Genomic DNA, 20,110 nt, shown 5'->3' with positions numbered 1-20,110 from the left:
GCCTAGAACCTGTGATCCTCCTGTCTCAGCCTCCCAAGTACGGAGATGACAGGCATGGGCCACCATGCCTGGCTGAAACAGTTCCTAAACCTCCTTCTTTTCTCCCTGCTATCTCCTAACAGGACTCCCCATTTCCAGTCTACTCCCACTGAGCTTGCCCTCACTGTGCAATCCAAGTTGGTCCTCCCAAAGGGCAAACTGACCGTGCCACCCTCTCCTTCCCACCGCTCAGTGGCTGGCCCGCCTCAGCCTCCAGCAGTGGATGGCAGGCACCTGCCAGGCCCAGAGCGCCCCTGCTCAAAGGGAGGCAGCTGGTAAGACACAGGGAATAATAGGCCGCTCCATCCCAAGCACAGGGCAATCTCAAAGCCTCAGTACCCAGGCTCCTCTCACAGAAGCAGCTCCTGGGGAGCAGCGGGAATAGCTTTATGGCATGTAAGAATCTGTAGCAAGAGGGACGAAGAACTTTCACCTTTGCCCCTGAATTCGTGGCAAAAGTCTAAAGCAATGAGAGGCAAATACCAGGTACCTACATTCTAAAGAGAGCCACGAGAGAGCAGGGCTACAACCTGGCCTCATAGCTCCCACGAGCCACAGTCCCCTCTCTTCCAAATCTACACAGGGCTAGGGCAAGGGAGAGGAAAAGGCATGATGTACCAGACCTCATGCTTTACACAGCTGTCAAAACCCACCACTCTGCTTTGTAAATATGCGCGGTTCCTCCTGTGCACATTGTGCTTGACTAAAGCTTGAAATAATGTGTGTGTGCGGGGGGTGAATTAACAGCAGTGTCATGTTTGCAGAGAAGAAATTAATCTCACCTATGGCCATACCTTCCTGGACCCATGATCTCAGCAGGGCCAGGCCTGGTTAGTACTTGGATGGGAAAAATTAAGCTCTTAACATTCCACAGAGTCAGTTACGGGGACTCCTTTAAAGACTATTTTTTTTTTTTTTTGTCATACTGGGGATTGAACCCAGGGGCATTTTACCTCTGAACAACATCCCCCTCACTTTCTATTTTTTGTTTTGAAAGAGGGTCTTGCTAGGTTACTGAGCCTCCTGTCTCAGCCTCCCAAGTACTGGGATTACAGGCAAGCACCAACAGGCCGGGCTAGAGGGGCTCCTCTAAGAACAAGGAGGAGCCCTTGGCAAACACCACCTGAGCTGATGCCCTTAGTCCTCTTATCTCAGTAAAAGGAGGAGGAAGTCCTTGAAGACATCCTGCGTGCATGCCCTAGGATTGGGAAAAGATTGACCTCAGACGCTAGGTCCTGCCTTATCACACAGGCCAGCTGGGCAACAAAAGCAGGCAGGCAGTGAAAGGAGGGACTGGGGAAGGTCAGCTGGGCCCCTTCCCCAGCACCACCCTCCCCTGTGGATCTGTGCAGGATTCAGGTGACGGAGTGTGGACATGCGGGGGTTAGGGCTGCCCAGCAAAGGGGAGGGCCTTGGGAGGTTCCTGGCTGGAGTCTAAACGAGTCACAGCTGGCTCTCTAGGAGACCCCAGCAAGAGACGGGGCAAGGGTGAGACTGAGCAGGGCCCCAAGAAACCCAGCAGCAGAGGCTCTGGGCAGCGCTCAGAATCAGGCAGACTACCACTCGCCAGCAGCCAGACACACAGGACAGACCCCTCGCCGGACCCTCCGACACCAAGGGCCTGAGGAGGGTGAAGAGCGGCCCCTCCCTAGAGGACATCTGAAGATAACATGTGCCCCTCAGCACACCAAAGGCTGCCCAGCTCTGGAGGATGGACAGAGCGGAGACTGGATTCAGATTTGAGATTGGATGGTAAGGCACTCTGGCTTGTACCATACGGACTGCTTTTACTTTGGTTATCTAAAATTATTTCAAAAATACACCAAAGTAGAAGGAATAACATAACAAACACTTCTACCCCTCACCCAGCCCCAAGCATTACCAACTCATAGCCTATTTTATTACGTTTATATACCTGCTAACTCCCCAACCCACCCAGATTATTTGGAAGGATTATTAGATTTTAGATATCGTAATTTCACATACAGCTATTTCATTGTGTCTCTAAGCGCATCCCCCGCCCTCCTTATTTTTGAAACAAGGTCTCACTAGGTCACTGAGAGTCTCACTAGGTTGCTGAGGCTATCCTTGAATCTGCAGTCCTCCTGTATCAGCCTCCCAAGCACTAGGATTACAGACCTGTACCACCCCACCTGGCTAAAATTTTTCATAACTAAAAATGGCCAAAAAATATGGAATGTTGCCCAAGATATTGCTATAGGCAGGCATGAGAACACAGCTAAAGGCAAATGTTAGACAAAATAAAAGCAATACAGGTGTGGTGGCACATGCTTGTAATCCCAATACTCGGGAGGCTGAGACAGGAGGATTGCAGATTCCAGGGCAGCCTCAGCTATTTATTAAGACCCTGTTTCAAAATAAAGAATAACAAATAGGGCTGGGGGTGTAGCTCAGAGGTAGAAGGCTCCTGGGGTCAATCCCTGGTACCACACACACACACAAAAAAAAAAACCACTTCCAGCTTCTGTCCTATTGCGGTTCCAATTCTTCAATAAAACAGATACACACACACACACACACACACACACACACACACACACACACGACACCCTCTAAGTCCTGCCTGCAAGTCAATGCAAGCCAGGGCTTGTCAGACACACCCTTCACCCCATGGCTTCCTTGGCCCTCAGGGAGTGCGTCCCTCCTGTTGCAACCACTGTCTTCCTTGTAGACCAGGAGCTCCCCAAGGGCAGGGACTGTTACCTCACCCTTTTGTGTCTGTATGTGGTGCTGGGGATGGAACCCAGGGGCATTCTACCTCGGATACACCCCCAGCACTATTTTTTAATTCTTTATTTTGAAATAGAGTCTCACTAAGTTGCAGAGAACCTCACAAGTTGCCGACGTTGGCTGCAAACCTACACTCCTTCCATCTCAGCCTTCCAAATACTGGGATTACAGGCGTGCACCACCATGACCGGTTTACCACTCTTTTTTGTATCCCCTGGATCCAAGTAGGGTTTGGGGAAGCAGACAGCCAATAATGAAGAAGTAGTATGGAGCCATGATCCCCTGCCCGTCTGACTTGGAGTACTGCCTCAGTGCAGCAATTCCCCTGGGATGCCTCATCTCTGGCCTTTGCTACAGCCTAACTGCTACGAATTAATCACTGTGAACTGGACTCCCTGGCTGCCCCCCCCAACCCATTCATTTCTCCAGCCAGTCTTCTCCGTCTCCACCACGTCCTCTGCCCCCTTCTCTTCCTCCTCGTCTTCTGTCCCCTCTCCGTCCCCGGCCCTGCCTCCCAGCTGCGCCAGCCTGTGCTCTGCCCTGTGCCTCACCTGGGGCATCCAGATGATCTTCTGGGTCCGGAAGAAGTGATACAGGCCCGAGAAGCACTCGTAGCCCCCTTTCAGGATATAGACGGGGGAGCGGGTGAATTGGGTCAGGATTTTGCCGTACTCCACGGCAGCTCCGAGCACCAGTTCTAAGAACAGAGACCAAACAGGTGAATTCCCACGTGAGCTCACCAGTTGTCTAGAGCTGGTTTGGACAGTGCTTCTTTCTGAAAAGTAACTACTCAGGAAGCTAAGGCAAGGATAAAATTATGGAGGAATATACAACTAAAATTTAAAAAGCAACTTACCAAACCTTTTTTTTAAACTTTGAGATATATGTCTACACATACAACATATGTATGCCATCTGTTATATACCAAACAATTCACCCATTTAAAGCATACAGGTCAGTGGTTTTTAGTCAATTCAGAACATTTTCAGCCGGGCGTGGTGGTGCAGGCCTGTAAGTCTAGTACTTGGGGGGCTGAGACGGGAAGATCACAGGTTCATGGCCAGCCTCAGCCAACTTGATGAGGCCCTCCTTAACTTAGTGAGACTCTGTTTCAAAACAAAAAATAAGCTGGGCATGGTGGTGTATGCCTGCAATCCCAGTACTTGGGGGCTGAGACAAAAGGACCGTAGGTTTGCAGCCAGGCTCAGCAACTTAGTAAGGCCCTCCACAACTTAGACCTGTTTTAAAATAAAAAAATAAAATAGGGCTGGAGGTGTAGCTCAGAGGTAGAATGCCCCTGGGTTTAAGCCCCAGAACCACAAAAAGGGACATATTCATCACCCCAAAAAGAAATTCTACCAGTTAGCAGTCTCATCTTGTTATCCCCAAACTCGCAGCCTCAGTTATTTCAAGATGTAGTAACAACTAATCGAATTTCTCTATGGTTTTGCCTATTCTGGACATTTTACATATTTTTTTTTTGTAGTACTGGGGATTGAACTCAGGGGCATTCTACCTCTGAGCGACACCCCCAGCCCTATTTTTATCTTTTAATTTTGAAACAGAGTCTCACCAAGTTTCTGAGGCTGGCCTCAGAAGTGCAATCCTCCTGTCTCAGTCCTGGAATTACGGTGTGAATCACCATACCTGGCTTTGGACACTTAATCATATCATTAACATGTGATGTTCGTGTCTGTCTTCTCTCCCTTGCTATAATCCCTATCATATCATTAACATGTGATGTTCGTGTCTGTCTTCTCTCCCTTGTTATAATCCCTATCATATCATTAACATGTGACGTTCGTGTCTGTCTTCTCTCCCTTGCTATAATCCCTATCATATCATTAACACATGATGTTCGTGTCTGTCTTCTCCCCCTTGCTATAATCCCTATCATATCATTAACATGTGACGTTCGTGTCTGTCTTCTCTCCCTTGCTATAATCCCTTCAGCGTTGACCTCTATTGCAAATGCATCCATACTTCACTCTTTTTATGGCTGAAAAATATTCCACTGGCTGGATCTACCGCATTTGGCTTTATCCATTCATCTGCCGATGGACATTTGTGTTTTTTCCGCTTTGGATTACTATGAATAATGCTACTGACAGTGTTTGTATGGAAGTTTTTGTGTGGATGTGTTTCCATTACTTTGAAGTAGCTATCTTAACTCTTAGAGGAAACACCAAATGTTTTTCGGCAGCAGCTGCACCGTTTTACGCTCTGGTCATCAGTAACAGGGGTTCCAACTTGTCCACATTGTGGTCAACACTTGCCATCTGTCTTTTTGGTTATGGCCATGCTAGTGTGAATGAAGGGACACCTCGGTGTGGTTTTGACACAACCTTAAACACCGTCACTGATCTGAAGGATCACAATTAGACTGGATGCAAATTAGATCTGTGTGACACGAGGTCTGTATGATCAAGGTGAAGCCAAGACACCCTGATTCAGGCTCTGACTCAGAAAGAGAAATACTGAGTAGTGTGCTCAAGAGAACCAGCTGGAGGAGGAGGAGGAGGACGTGGAGTCTGATTCTACGCTGAACGTGTGTTCAGGGAGACAAGAACACTTGCAGGAGGGACTGACTGCTTAGGACGCAGCGGCCTGGGGCCTGTCTGTGGAGGTTCTGCATTTGGAGGACCAGTCTGGAGTGTGCAACCAGGCTGGGACAGAACTTGCAGCTGTTAAAACAGAAGCCAGCCACCACGGTCACCATCATACACACGTGCACACGTGCACACACACACACACACGGCCTGGCTCAGAAGTCACAGAGTCCAGCCAGTGGGTCACATGGCACCTGCTATGTCCCTCTTGAGCAAGAGGCTGGCGGGCCAGAGGTCCCAGGCCACACTGCGCTTGCCTTTAGGCCAGATGGCTGCTTCCCCGCTGCTGTCTCAAGACCTGTTTCAGGCTTATTCACAAAATGACAGAGTCAGTGCTAGAGGAAGGCCAGCTCCCAAGGAGAGCCCAGGCCACCCTGCCATGCAGCTTCACAGAGGCCAGCTCTGCTTGTTCAGAAAGGGATGGATCTCCGCAACAAAAGCCGCCCATTGTGGGGGACGCCACGTAGAGGCTTTCTAGTAGAAGGAGGTAATGGAGTAGATATTTCTTTTTGGGGGAAGAGTGGTTACTAAAGATTGAACCCCTCAACGTCCTACCTCTGAGCTATACCCCAGCCCTATTTTTGCATATTTCATTTTATTTTCGCAGTACTGGGGATTGAACCCAGTGACAGGCTGCCTCCTGTATTTTGCTCATCTCTAGTCCCATTAGTTCTGAGCTCTCCGTTGACATGAGTGTTCCCACATTCTGAACTGGGGTGCTCACTGCTTCAAGAGGAGGGGCAACAGCACCCAGAATAAGGGGCTTCCCACTCAAGGGAGGGAGCTTTGAGTTAAATTCTTTGGTCTCTTAGCCAGCCAATTATCATGAAAGTTAGCCTTTGCTGAGAGACAGGTAAAGGAATCCCCAAAGTTTCCTTCCCCTCTCAAGAACTGGGCTTGAATCTAGAATCCTATTGTCAGAAGGAAGGATGATTTAACATAAAAGAAATCTTGCTTGTAAAAGAAGAAGATGGCTCTTTGAGTGCTGCTTGGAGAGAGTCCTAGAAGCCAGACCAGAGAAGCTACTACTTCCTGGTTCCTACGAAGACACTAAGACAGACATAGTGGTGCACGCCCACAATCCTAGTATTTAGGAGGCCAAGAAAGGACAGCCTCCGCAAGTAGCAAGATTCTCAGCAACCTAACCAGATGCTGTTTGAAAATAAAAATAAAATAGGACTGAGGATGTAGCTCGAAGGTAGAATGCCCCTGGGTTCAATCTCTAGTAACAAACAAACAAAAACAAACACAGAAGGAGGAGGAAGAGGAGGAGAAGGAGGAGGAAGAGGAGGAGGAGGAGGAGGACGAGGAGGAGGAGGACGAGGAGGAGGAGGAGGAGGACGAGGACGAGGACAAGGATGAGGACGAGGAGGAAGAGAAAAGGAAACCAGCTGAGGTGAGAAAAATGGTGTATGTGCCCATTTCCCCTAGGAACCCTCCCCATCCTCCCAAGCAGAGGAGGTGGGAAGCTGAACTGATACTCGAGGCTCAAGGGAGACGCAGCAGGGCTCAGGTAATCAGCAGCCCAGGTGGGGAGCCTGCCCACGCAGGAGGGCACAGGGTGGGGTTGCCCGCGAGGAACTGCTGTGCACTCGCAGGTACAGAGGACTGCTCACGACTTCCACCAGCCACGGGGATTTCAGCAAAGACAGAGGCCATGGCCACAGGTCGGCACCAGGCTGGACTGTGCCTCACTCAGAGGCCAGCAGGAAAGGACTGCGCACACCCAGACACCTCATAACCTGCCTCTATGATGGGTGAAAATCCCCTATGCCCAGACTTCTTTGGGGACTGAGGAGATGGATGCTTAACAATGGAAAGAAAGGAGCAGTAAGAGGGACCTTGAAATGACTTTGTAATTACCTAAAAGATGCCACTTTAAGTAAGCAAAGTTGGTTTGGGTGAGTGAATTGTATGTACAGTCGTGGTTTCCTATTGACTGACAATGAGAGCCCCATGGTAGAATGAGGTCAGTTATAGAATGGAAAGGGGGACATCTGTTTTGGTTTTTGGTACTGGCGATTGAACCCAGAGGCATTCTACCCCTGGGCTACACCTCTAGGCCCTCCCCCCTTTTTTCTTTTCTTTTCTTTTTTTTTTTAATGTTGAAATAGTGTCTTGCTAAGTTTCTGAGGCTGATTTCGAACCTGTGATCCTCCAGTCTCAGCCTCCTAAGTCCTGGGATTATAGGTGGGTGCCACCATGTGCAGATAAGGTTTTTTTTTTATTATTAAATACCACTTTCTAGGATCTCAGGGTTCAGTCTTTAACCCTAGGACTGAAAACTGGAGCCCAAGGGAGGGACGTAGGGAAGAAGGGATATTTCATGGTCAAAGAGAATCAGAAAGCCTGGTTTAATTAAAAGTGAAAGCTTAGCGCCATCCAGTGGCAGTTGGTGTGAGTGCCCAGCCTCTGGAAATGCACCCAGTGTGTACCACAGGAAGCATAGCGCTCTGTGCCAGAGGGACAGTCACCACCAAACTAGGGGCTGAAAATAGAAAGCGGACGCTCAGAACTTTAGCTGAGCACCTTGGAACTGATGCGCCGGCCCTGAGCTGCTTTCCCTTCCCGCATCACTGCTCAAGCCTTGGGACATGAGACAGCCTCAAACTGCCTGGGCTTGATCCCTGACCCCACCACTTACTGGGTGTGCTGGTTTGAAAATATTTCCACAGATTCTTCCCAAGGTTGAGCCTCCCTACCTTCCCCTTAAACATGGCTGGACTTCATGACCTCCTTCTGTGGGAGTAGAGGTACTGGGGATTGAACCCAGAGGCATTCTACCCTCACAACTACACTCACGGCCCTTTTTGTTTTGAAACAAGGTATTGCTCGGTTTCTGGGAGTCTCACTATGTTGTTAAAGCTGTCCTGGAACCTACAATCCTCCTGTCTCAGTCTCCCAAGTACTAGGATTACAGGTATGTGCCACCACTCCTGGCAATGACCTACTTCTTAAGGCTGGAACATGGCAGAGGGGACCGTGCGTAAGCCCTGAGGCCAGGTCCTAAAGGACACGCAGATGCCTCTTATAATCTGCCTCTCACAGACCACTCACGCTGGGGGGAAACAGCTGCTCTGACGCCGTGAGGCCATGCCAGCAATCCCATGAAAGGTGCGCGTGGCAGGAGCCGAGGCCTCCTGGCTGCAGCCATGTGTATTTGGGTTGCTAGGCACCCTTCAGATGACAGCAGATTGATATGTTGATTACAGCCTCAGGAAAAACCTTGTGTCTCCTGGCTGAGTGGCCCCTGAATTCTGAATCCATAGAAATGAGAAAATAACTAAGGCTTGTTGTTTTTATTTGCTCCGTTTGGGCTGATAGAAAGGTAACTCACTACTTGTGGCATCCAGGCTGAGTTGCTTTGCCTTTCTGGGCCCCAGTTTCCCCATCTATAAAAATGGAGCAAAAAGCCGGGCGTGGTGGCACACGGATCGCACAGGTTCGAAGCCAGCCTCAGCTACTTAGTGAGGCTCTCAGCAACTTAGTGAGACCGTTTCAAAATAAAATATGAAATAGGTCTGGGAGTACAGCTCGGAGGTAGAAAGCCTCTGGGTTCCACTCCCCAGTACCACCAAAAAAAAAAAAAAAAAAGGAGCAATGAGCCGGGCGTGGTGGCGCACGCTTGTAATCCCAGCATTCAGGAGGCTGAGACAGGAAGATCGTGGTTCACAGACAGCCTCAGCTTCCCTTTGCAACTCAGTGAGACCCTGTTTCAAAATAAAGAATAAAAAATAGGGCTGGAGGTGTAGCTCAGAGGTAGAATGCCCCTGGGTTACATTCCCAGTACTACAAAAATAAATAAATAAAAATAAAAATAATAAAAATGGCCGGGCGTGGTGGTGCACGCTTGTAATCCCCGCGCTTGGGAGGCAGAGACAGGAGGATCGCGCAGGTTCGAAGCCAGCCGCGCGCGCTGGCTTAGGAGACCCTGTTTCCAAATAAAAATGTAAAAAAAAATAGGTCTGGGAGTGTAGCCCGGAGGTAGAAGGGCTTCCAGGAACCCCAGTCCCACCAAAAAAAAAAAAATAATAATAATAATAAATAAAAATAAAAATAAAAATGGATCAAGGAGGTGGGCAAGGTAGTGTACACTTGCAATCCCAGTACTTGGGAGGCTGAGACAGGAGGATCACAGGTTTGAGGATCACAAGACCTCAGTAAGTAGTGAGATTCTCATCAACCTCGTGAGACCGTTTGTTGTTGTTGTTGTTGTTGTTGTTTTTGGTGGTACTGGGGTTCCTGGAAGCCCTTCCACCTCTGGGATACACTCCCAGACCTATTTTATATTTTTTATTTGGAAACAGGGTCTCTTAAACTAGCACAGCAGGCTTCGAACCTGCGTGATCCTCCTGTCTCCGCTTCCCAAGTGCAGAGATTACAAGCGTGTTCCACCACACCTGGCTGTGAGGCCTTGTTTCAAAATAAAAACAAAATAGGTCTTAGGGTTTAGCACAGAGGTAGAATATCCCTGAGTTCAATCCCCAGCAACACACACACACACACACACACACACACACACACACACACACGAGCAATGAGCTGGATGTAACACTGAGGATTGAACCCAGGGACTTCTACCTCTGAGCTATACTCCAGCCCAGTTTTATTTTTATTTTGAAACAGGATCAGCTGGGCATAGGAGCGCATACTTGGAATCCCAATTCTTGGGAGGCTGAAACAGGAGGATGGCAAGTTTGAGTTTAGCCTCAACAACTTAGAGAGTCTGCTTTTGTTTGTTTGTTTTGTGGTACTAGGGATTGAATTCAGGGGCATTCTATTTCTGAGCTACATCCCCAGCCTCGTTTCATTTTATTCATTTATTTTGAAACAGGGTCTCACTAAGTTGCTGAAACTGACTGCGGACCTGTGATCCTCTAGTCTTAGCCTCCCAAGTACTGGAATTACAAGTATGTGTTGCCATGCCCAGCTGACCTTGTTTCAAAATAAAATAGGGTTGATGTACAGCTCAGAGGTAGAGTGCCCCTAGGTTTAATCTCTAGTATTAAAAAAATAATAAAGCAATGAGCCGGGTGTGGTGGCACACGCTTGTAATCCCAGCATTTGGGAGGCTGAGACCGGAGGATCATGGTTTGCGGACAGCCTCAGCTACTTAGTGAGGCCCTCTGCAACTCAGTGAGATCCAGTTTCAAAATAAAGAATAAAAAATAGGGCAGGGGGTGTAGCTCGGAGGGTGAATGCCCCTGGGTTTCATCCCTAGACCCGAAAAAAAATATAATAAAGCAATGTATCTTCTCCCTGCCCCTAATCCTAGGGTTAGGGCTAGGAGACAGTTCTCCATGGTCTCTCGTGTTTCTCTGCATCCTATGAACAGAAGCACTGGCCGCTTTTGTTCTGGACCATCTCTTCCCCTATGGTGCAGCCCACTGTAGGTCTCGGCATCACCTGGCCCTCTTTAAGTAACCCCATGAGAACTGGGGCTTGGAGAACCAGCGCAGAAAAATAATGATATTCTGGCTCCTTCTCTTGCTCTGAATAATAGTCCTTTGTCTCTGAGCCAAGAGCCTCCTCATGTCTCTGCCTGTGTCCATACAACTGTGGCAGGCTAACTCGCTAACTTATAAAGAGAATTAAAAAAGTCTCAGACATCTCAGAGCTTTTGTCATTATCAACCTCACAGGATTTCACAGAAGCACAAATTAACCTGGGTAAAACCCTGCATCATGGCAAAAGTGTTCTGTGACTGTTAACTTCTACTACGACCATCAGTAGTAGTCGTAGTAGCAGCCGTAGTAGTTGTGGTCGTCGTCGTAGTAGTAGTAGTAGTACTGGTGATTGAACCCAGGGACATTTTACCTCCCAGTTAGACCCCCAGCCCTTTTCTGAATTTTTTATTTTTTATTTTTTTAATTTTTTTTGGTGGTACTGGGGTTCCTGGAAGCCCTCCTTCCTCCGGGCTACACTCCCAGACCTATTTTATATTTTTGAAACAGGGTCTCTTACGCCAGCACGGCTGGCTTCGAACCTGCGCCATCCTCCTGTCTCTGCCTCCCAAGCGCGGGGATTACAAGCGTGCGCCACCACGCCTGGCTATTTTTTTATTTTGAAACAGGGTCTCACTAAGTTGTTGAGAATCTCACTAAGTGGCTGAGGTAGGCATCAAACCTGCAATTCTCTCGTGTCAACCTCCCCAGTACTAGGATTACAGGTGTGCACCACCATGCCCAGCCATTAACCGTGTGTGTGTGTGTGTGTGTGTGTGTGTGTGTGTGTGTGACTGTGGATTGAATTCAGGGGCATTCTACCTCTGAGCAATACCCCCAGCCCTATTTTATTCTTTATTTTGTTTATGTGTGTGTGTGTGTGTGTGTGTGTGTGTGTGTGGTGCTGAGGATTGAACCCAGGGGCATTCTAACTCTGAGCCATACCCCTGACTCTATTTCATTCTTTATTTTGAAACAGGTCTTACTAAGCTGCAGAGGGCCTCGTGAGGTTGCAGAGGCTGGCTCTGAACCTGCGAGCCTCCTGTCTCAGCCTCCCAATTACTGGGATTACAGGTGTGCACCACCACACCCGGCTGTTAAGTATTATCCTTGCCACTGTGGTAAAACCCACCTGAGTTAGGATGATCGTCAGAGTGGGCGTCCTCACAGTCGTCGGTATCATCGTCATTGTTGTCCTCGTTGGTGTTTACGGACATCTCCATGGAGCTGGTGGTGTTGTCATATACCACGCAGTATTTCACACACTCCAGGTCCACAGACTCCGGGATGAGGTACTCATTCCCCTTCTAAGGAAACCACAGGGAGGCGCATCAGTGGCCGCATCAGCTGAACTTGCGCTCCCTGCACGCGGCACCAGAAGGGGCTCAGGGCGAGGACCACGCTTTCCCCTGGCCCCGCAGGCTGGAAGCACCAAGAGTGGATGGAGAGTCTGTTGAACTCTAAGGATCTTACACGCGTGCACACACACACACACACACACACACACACACACACTCAGAAAGTCAGGCCACAGCTAACTGGACCAGAGGCAAGTGCCTGACCAAAGAAGGGCTGAGCCACCAGCATCAGAATAACCCCAGCCAGCTGAGTTAGCGGCCCCCTCTCATGGGGAGAGTAGCCGGCAGTGGGCCTAAGTCCTAATCCACTCAGGAGGGCAGTCATGAGAAGTCATGGGCAGGCAGCTGTCACAGGAGGGCTTGGAGACCAGAGGTAAGCTCTGCAGAAGCTGGGCTTCGGGTCCTTTCCTATTCGCCGAGGTGTCCTGAGCTTCTAGGATAGGGTCTGGTACATGGTCAGCCATCATGTGGCTAAAGGAATGAATGATGAAGAGCAGCCCTGAGGCAGAGAGGAGCAGTGAATAGCAGAGTCCTGTGGATGGCAGAGCAAGGACAACAAGGCTGACTGCAGCGAGGACCAGGTCACCTGGGGAGGGGATGGCGCCCCCGAGGGAGGGCGTGCAATCTCAGTACTGCAGCCACTCAGGACCCCAAAAGATGTCCTGGAGCTGGAGGAGGCCTGGGTGGACAATAGCTAAGGCGGTCTTCACTTGCTCACAGTGGCCCCCCATGAACCCCCATGACAAGGGGGACCTAAGCCCAGCTGTCCCTTGCAACCTGGCCTTGCTAATGCAAAGGCCCTAAAAGGACCTGCAGGCAGGTGTGTGTGTGTGTGTGTGTGTGTGTGTGTGTGTGTGTGTGTGTGTGTTATTGGAGGTTGAACCCAGGGCAATCTACCTCTAAGTTACTTCCCCAGCCCTTCTTATATTTTATTTAGAAACAGGGACTCGGTAGGTTGCTGAGCTTTTTGCTATGTTGCTGAGGTTGTCCTTGAACCTGCAGTCTTCCTGCAGGTTCTGGGATTACAGGCATGCACCGCTATGCCTGGCCTTGCAGGCAGGATTTGACAGGTGCAAGTCTATTCTACTTTAAGGCAATAAGATAAGGACCACAGAAGGACAGGCCAAGAAGTTTCTCTAGGACTTGCAAGGAAGAAATACTACTTATCTAAAGGAATCAGGAGAGAACTGGAGAAGATGCCCAGTGGATGGTACTTAAGAGGAAGAGCAGGCCATAGCCAGTGATGAGGAAAAGGGGTTCTGGGTACAGAGAAGAACCTGGCCAGTAGAAAGGCTTGAGCAGCCCACAGAGGCTGGAGCAGGGGAAGGCGGAAAGAGGCGTGGCTGGACACTCACGTGTGCATTCACTATATATTCACCGCACCAGCTTTGCACCCGTGCTGTGGCAGAGTCTGGAATACAGAGACTCAAGAGGAAAATGGAAAATGTCTAAGTCAGCCTGGAAGACCCAGAAAAGCTGTGCACAGCAGGAGGAAGCTGAGATGAGATTGCAAGGACGAGTGGAAATTTGCCAGCTGGACAGGAGTGGGGAGTGTTCCGGGCAGAAGGGACTGTTTACAGTCCCTTGTTTCAGTCAGCAAAGATGTATGGAGCCTCTACCAGATGCCAGGGACTAAATGAGAGCCTAAAATACAGCAATAAGCAGAGGAGATATATCAGCACGTTCAGCAAAGGCCCAGAGCCTGACAGTGATGGAGGAGGGGTTGTATCCCCTGAACTGACATTATCAATTGTAAAATGTGCCCCTGATTTAATAATAGTGGCGATCAGGAGTGCCCATGAAAGGAAAGATTTATTGGCATATTTCAATAAGTGAAATATTACTGGGCTATATGGTCTCCTCTTTACCCGTGGGGGATATGTTCCAAGACCCCCACTGGAACCCTGAAACCACGGATAGTACTGAAACCTATATACACTATTTTATTCTATACACACATACTATGATAAAGTACAATTTTAAAATTAGGCACAGTAAAGCCGGGCGTGGTGGCGCACGCTTGTAATCCCAGCATTCGGGAGGCTGAGACCAGAGGATGGCGGTTCGCGGACAGCCTCAGCTACTTGGTGAGGCCCTTTGTAACTCAGTGAGACCCTGTTTCAAAATAAAGAATAAAAAATTGGGCAGGGGGTGTAGCTCGGAGGTCAAATGCCCCTGGGTTCCACCCCAAGACCCGAAAAAAAAAATTAGGCACAGTAAGAGATTAATAACAATAACTAATAATAAAATAGGACTTACTAATATACTGCAATAAATGTTATGTGAACATGGTCTCTCACTCTTTTTCAAAATATCCTATTATAGCCAGGCACAGTGGCACATGCTTGTAACCCCAGTCCTTGGGAGGCTAAAACAGGAGGATCACAGATTCAAGACCAGCCTTGGCAACTTAGACATACCCTGTTTCAAAAAAACAGGGCTGGGGGGGGTATAGTTCAGAGATAGACTGTCTGTGTGTTCAATCTCCAGTACCAAAAATGTAAAAGGACTGGGGTATAGCTCAGTAGTGGAACCCCACGGGGTTCAAACCTCAGTACCCCCCACATGCACACGCATAATCTTATTTTATTATCCTCTCCCTACTCTCAGGATGATGTGGCTCAGGGTGTGGGCCATGGCTGATGCTAAGTAACTGAAGCCATGGAAAGAGAAACCACAGGTAAGAGGGACACTGTATTCCAGACTAGGCCGGGGTGCAACGGGCTTCCAGGGGAACATGAGCTGTGGGCTCTAGGGCCTCCCTGCGGCTCTCCTCCTCTCTGCTTCTCCTGCACACGGACCTCCCCTCCTCAGACAACATTCCCTCAGGCGTGAGCCTCAGCTGCCATCACCATGCAGACACCCAGCTTCCAAATTCTACCACCAGGCTGTGTCTGTCTCTGTCTGTCTGTCTTCTTCTTTTCCCTCTCTCTCTCTGTATCTGGGGTGTGTGTGTGTGTGTGTGTGTGTGTGTGTGTGTGTGTGTGTGTGTAAGAGAGAGAGAAAGAGAGAAAAGAGACAGACAGAAGAGAAGAGAAGAGAAGAGAAGAGAAGAGAAGAGAAGAGAAGAGAAGGGAGAGAAAGAGATTGAATCCAGGGGCTTTCTACCTCCAAACTACAGGGTTCTATTTTTATTTATTTATTTATTTATTTATTTATTTATTTATTCATTTATGTATTTAGTGGTGCTAGGGATTGAACTCAGGGGTATTCTACCTCTATTTTTTTTTTTTTTAGGTGCCAAGGATTGAACTCAGAGGTATTCTACCCCTGAGCTATACTCCCAGACCAATTTTTTATTTTTATTTTGAAACAGTGTCTCGCTAGGTTGATGAGAGTCTCACTACTTGCTGAGGCTGTCCTCAAACCTGTGATCCTCCTGTCTCAGCCTCCCAAGTACTGGGATTACAAGTATGCGACACCATACCTGGCTTGGCATTCTACCTCTTAGAGGCACCTCCAACCGTATTTTATTTTTTATTTAGAAACAAGGTATTGCTGAGAGCCTCACTAAGTTTCTGAGGCCGGCTGCCAACTTTGTAATCCTCTGTCTCAGCCTCCCTTGTGTGCCACCATGCTCAGCTTTCCTATGTTTTTTTTTTTTTTTTTTTTTTTTTTTTTTTTTTTTTTTTGGTGGTGGTACTGGGGCTGGAACCCAGGGGCCTTCTACCTCTGGGCTACACTCCCAGGCCTACTTTATATTTTTTATTTGGAAATAAAATATTTTAAAATCTTAAGCCAGCGGAGGCTGGCTTCGAACCTGCGTGATCCTCCTGTCTCAGCCTCCCAAGCGTGGGGATTACAAGTGTGCACCACCACGCCCGGCTTTTCCTATGTTTCTTTAACAGGGCCTCACTGAGTCCTGGAGGGCCTCACTAGGTTTCTGCAGCTGTCCTTGACCCTGTGATCTCCTATCCCAGGCACTGGGTTTACAGGAGTACACTGCCACACCCGCCTGGCTGCCTTTCTCTAATTCTAGTTCTGATTTGTTCAGTTTTTATCTCAGACCCAGGCTGAGGGGCTCAGGCCAATGGCTGAGGCCGCGGTTCTGGGTGTTATTTAGAGAGAACCACTAGAACCCCTTGGATTGAGCAGGAAGAGGGGAGGTCCCCCTCAAAGGGGTGGGGTCTGGACGGAAAACAACAGATGTCTTCAACATCTGCTTTTGAGGGAAAAGACATTGCCACATTAAAAGTATAAAACCATTATAGGATATATAAAATATTAAAGTATGGGGAAATGTAGAACTAAGGAGAAAAGACAAGGCAATCTTGTTGAAACATCAGGTAAAGTGTACCAGAGACGAGACTGGGGAGGTAGGTGGGGTCAGATCCCAGAAGGTGGGGAACACTAAGCCGTGGGGTGGGGAGATCCCTGAAGGCCTCAAGCTGCCAACTAGAAAGCTGGGAAGGGCGAACGAGAGGCACCTGCTTAAGTAAGAGGCCCTGAGGGGCTGAGGCTGAGGGAATTTTTCTCTTCCTGAGCTGAGGCTGCTACCAGAATCCCAGGAGCACACAGATCTGAGCGCTGAGCTAGGAAGTGAGGCCCACGCATCATGGAGGGGCTCAGAATAGGTCACCAAAAGCAGAGAAAGTCCTGAAATAAGTGCTAGGCTGCCAGAGCATAGAGCCAGAGAACTGGGAATCCAGGGAGAAATCCAGGCAGAGGAGGATGCCCTGCGATGGGGAAGAGGAGGGGTAACTGGCAGGGAGCTTCTTCTGGAAAAGCACTTGTGCTTCCTGCACTTCCTAGGCTTCCTGCTGAGTTCTGTGTAGAAAGGGGCCATGGACAGAATGCATGCAGCAAAGGGGCTGAGGGGGAGAGAGGAGGAGGGAATTTTGCAAAGCAAAATTTTAAGTTGACAGGACCCCTAACTGCAAATGGATGGTTGGAGCTGGAGGACTGGGTAAAATCTCTGGCAAGAGAGTATCCTGACAGACGTGGAGACCCAGAGCAGAGCAACAGGTGTCTTCAGGCACAAATGCAGCCGAACCAAAGAGATAGGGAGAAAAAAAAAAAAGCGGAGGAGTAGACAGAACTTCTATTGAAAGACAGAGACAGTGATCGGACCCATGGAGGTTAGAGATGGATCCTGAGAGAAGGCTTGGTGAGGACTCTAGAGAGAACACCCCCTGTGAGGGTGGAGAAAAGAACCTTACTGCGGGGCAGGGACATGGCGCCTGTATGAGGGCTCAGTCCACTTGTGGAAATAGGGGGAGGAAGAAGAGAAGGGTCACAGGGTCTTCCACCCCTGGGTGGTAGTAAATACCTCTTTGGCTTATCATCTGCTCACCAAGGGAAACAGAAGTCTTTGAGGCAGGGACACTGAACTAGGGGTGTCTTTAGAGTCTAGGGTACCTCCGAGGTCTGGCACAGCGCTGGCACAGCGCAGCATTATGTTGGTATTTGCTGTCTGGAGCTGTTGACCATGATGGGATGGGGCAGCTTAGGGATGTGAGAGACAGCGGAGGACCACCATGGTGGAAGCAGGGAAAATAAACCTGCCCCTGGGACCCAGTGTCCCACAGAGGTGCAGCTCCCGGCTGGAGGATAAAGCCTCGCCTCCCCTCCCTTCCCACCCTCCTGCAAGGCCTCCGGCCTGCCCCAGACGCACCTTCTTCACACGAAGGGCTGTGATCACATGGCTCTCGTCATACTCCCGTTTGGAACGGACGTCTGGAAATGAAGAGCATCTGACTCAGAACTGGGTTTGCGGAGGAAGACAGGGTCCCACTACTTAGGGTGCTTCCTCCATCATCAACATACATTTGCTTGTCAGGTAGGGTGGCAGTGGCTGCCTGTCTAAATTTTGAGATGTGACTTGAGCCTGGTGGTGCACTCTTGTGATCCCAGCACTTGGGAGGCTGAGACAGGGGGATCGCAGGTTTGTGGCCTGCCTCAGCAACTTAGTGAGACCCTCTGCAACCTAGTGAGACCCTGTTTCAAAAACAAAACAATAAAATAGGGCTGGAGGTATGGCTCAGAGGTAGAAAGCCCCTGGGTTCGATCCCCAGTGCCACAAAATAAATAAATAAATAAATAAATAAATAAATAAATAAAATTTGAAATGTGTAGCTTCATTACTCTGGACTGTTTACCCCATACCCAAACCCACACCCACACATTCCCAGTGAGACTTTTCTCTGTAGCCTTAAAAAAAGGGGGGAAATAGGAGCCATGCACAATGGTACGTGCCTATAACTTTGGAGGCTAATGCAGGAAGAGTGCAAGTTCAAGGCCAGCCTGGGCACCCTGGTGAGACCCCGTCCCACCCCCCAAAATTTTTTTTGTGGTACTAGGTATTTAACCCAGGGATGTTTTTCTTCTGAGCTACATCCCAGCCCTTTGTATTTTTTTATTTTGAGACAGGTTCTTGACAAATAGCAGAGTCTAACCTCAAACCTGCCATCCTCCTTCCTCAGCCTCCCAATAGGTGTACACCACTGTGCTTGGCTCAAGAATATACTTTTAAACAAAAAAGGAAAAAGTTACAGAATGATTATACATAATGGCACCATTTGTATATAAATGTTTAAATTCACATGCTATTCTAGGATAACTGCCTCTGTAGCAAAAGTGTGAAAATACAGAAGCATTCATCTTCGAGGAAGAAAAGGAATGCAGTCAAGATGAGGTATAAGAAAAGGGGTTCACGTGCGTCTGTGAGGTTTTATTTTTTATGTTAAATCTGAGTGACAGGTGCATGGGTATTTATTGGTACTACAATGTTTCTTGTGTTTAAGTATTTCACTACAACAGTAACAGGAGAACTAAAGCAAGCTTCTGGGAGCATCTAGATCTAATCCGGGGTTATTTCCAAGTCATATAATAGTCAGTAGCAAGGGGCATCTTGTCCTTTTCTCTTTCTTTCTTTCTTTCTTTCTTTCTTTCTTTCTTTCTTTCCTTCCTTCCTTCTTTTTTTGGCACTGGGTATTGAACCCATGGGCATTCTACCTCCAAGCTACACCCTTATCCCTTTTTACTTTTTTTTTTTTTTTTTTTTTTTTGCAGGTCTGGGGATGGAACCCAGGGGCATTCAACCTCCAAGCTACACCCCCCTGCCCTACTTTTTATTCCTTATTTTGAAACAGGGTCTCACTGAGTTGCAGAGGGCCTCACTAAGTAGCTGAGGCTGTCCACGAACCGCGATCCTCAGGTCTCAGCCTCCCGAATTCTGGAATTACAAGTGTGTGCCACCACGCCCGGCTTACTTTTTGTTTTTGAAGTAGGGTCTCACTAGGTTGCTAAACTTCAAGCTAAATTGCTGAGGTTGGCCTCAACCTTACAATCCTCCCGTCTCAGCCCAAGTACTGGGATTACAGGCATATACTACCACCCCCAGCTGTTAGCAGAGTATCAAGCCAAGGAACCAGAGAGCTTTCTAAAGCCATTCATTTCTCCATCCCACAAGTTTGTTAATCTGTCAGAAATCACATTTGCAGGACAGTGGTCTCGACACATCTGTTGTGAGTTTGTTTTTGTACTTACCCAATAAACAGAGATAGTTGGGTTCAGTCAATCTTGACAGTTTTGTAACCTGATTCAAGATGTTGTAAAGCTCTGTTGGTTCACAGAAAACCAAATCAGCCATCCTACTGGAAAGAATCAATAATGTACAAGTTTAGCGTGCCACTTTCTATTTAGGATGAATGACCACAAAATACAATACTGAATTAAACTCTTTAAGATAGCTTCAAACTTGATAATGTGAGTGATCAGGAAGGCCTCAAAACTTGAAAGCAATGCTGGGCGTGGTGACACACATGCTTGTAATCCCAGCATTCGGGAGGCAGAGACCGAAGGATCACGGTTCAAGGACAGCCTCAGCTACTTAGTGAGGCCCTCTGCAACTTAGTGAGACCTTGTTTCAAAATAAAGATTAAATAATAGGGCAGGGGGTATAGCTCGG

At 48.4% G+C, this 20,110-nt stretch overlaps 1 protein-coding gene across 1 annotated transcript in view; it reads right to left on the bottom strand.

Annotated features, from left to right (window-relative positions):
- The window catches only part of STYXL1 (serine/threonine/tyrosine interacting like 1), a gene marked incomplete at both ends in the record, with an annotated part of 43,212 nt that extends 23,420 nt beyond the window's left edge, over positions 1 to 19,792 (bottom strand). Inside the window, 4 exon segments of the mRNA XM_080702246.1 lie at positions 3,342 to 3,485; positions 12,013 to 12,150; positions 17,816 to 17,877; positions 19,690 to 19,792. Coding sequence (XP_080558372.1) covers positions 3,342 to 3,485; positions 12,013 to 12,150; positions 17,816 to 17,877; positions 19,690 to 19,792 — 447 coding nt within the window.
- Positions 19,793 to 20,110: the final 318 nt, after the last annotated feature.

Source organism: Muscardinus avellanarius, assembly GCF_963383645.1.
Source record: "Muscardinus avellanarius genome assembly, chromosome: 10".
NCBI lineage: Eukaryota > Metazoa > Chordata > Mammalia > Rodentia > Gliridae > Muscardinus > Muscardinus avellanarius.
This window is presented reverse-complemented; position numbering and strand designations above follow the sequence as displayed.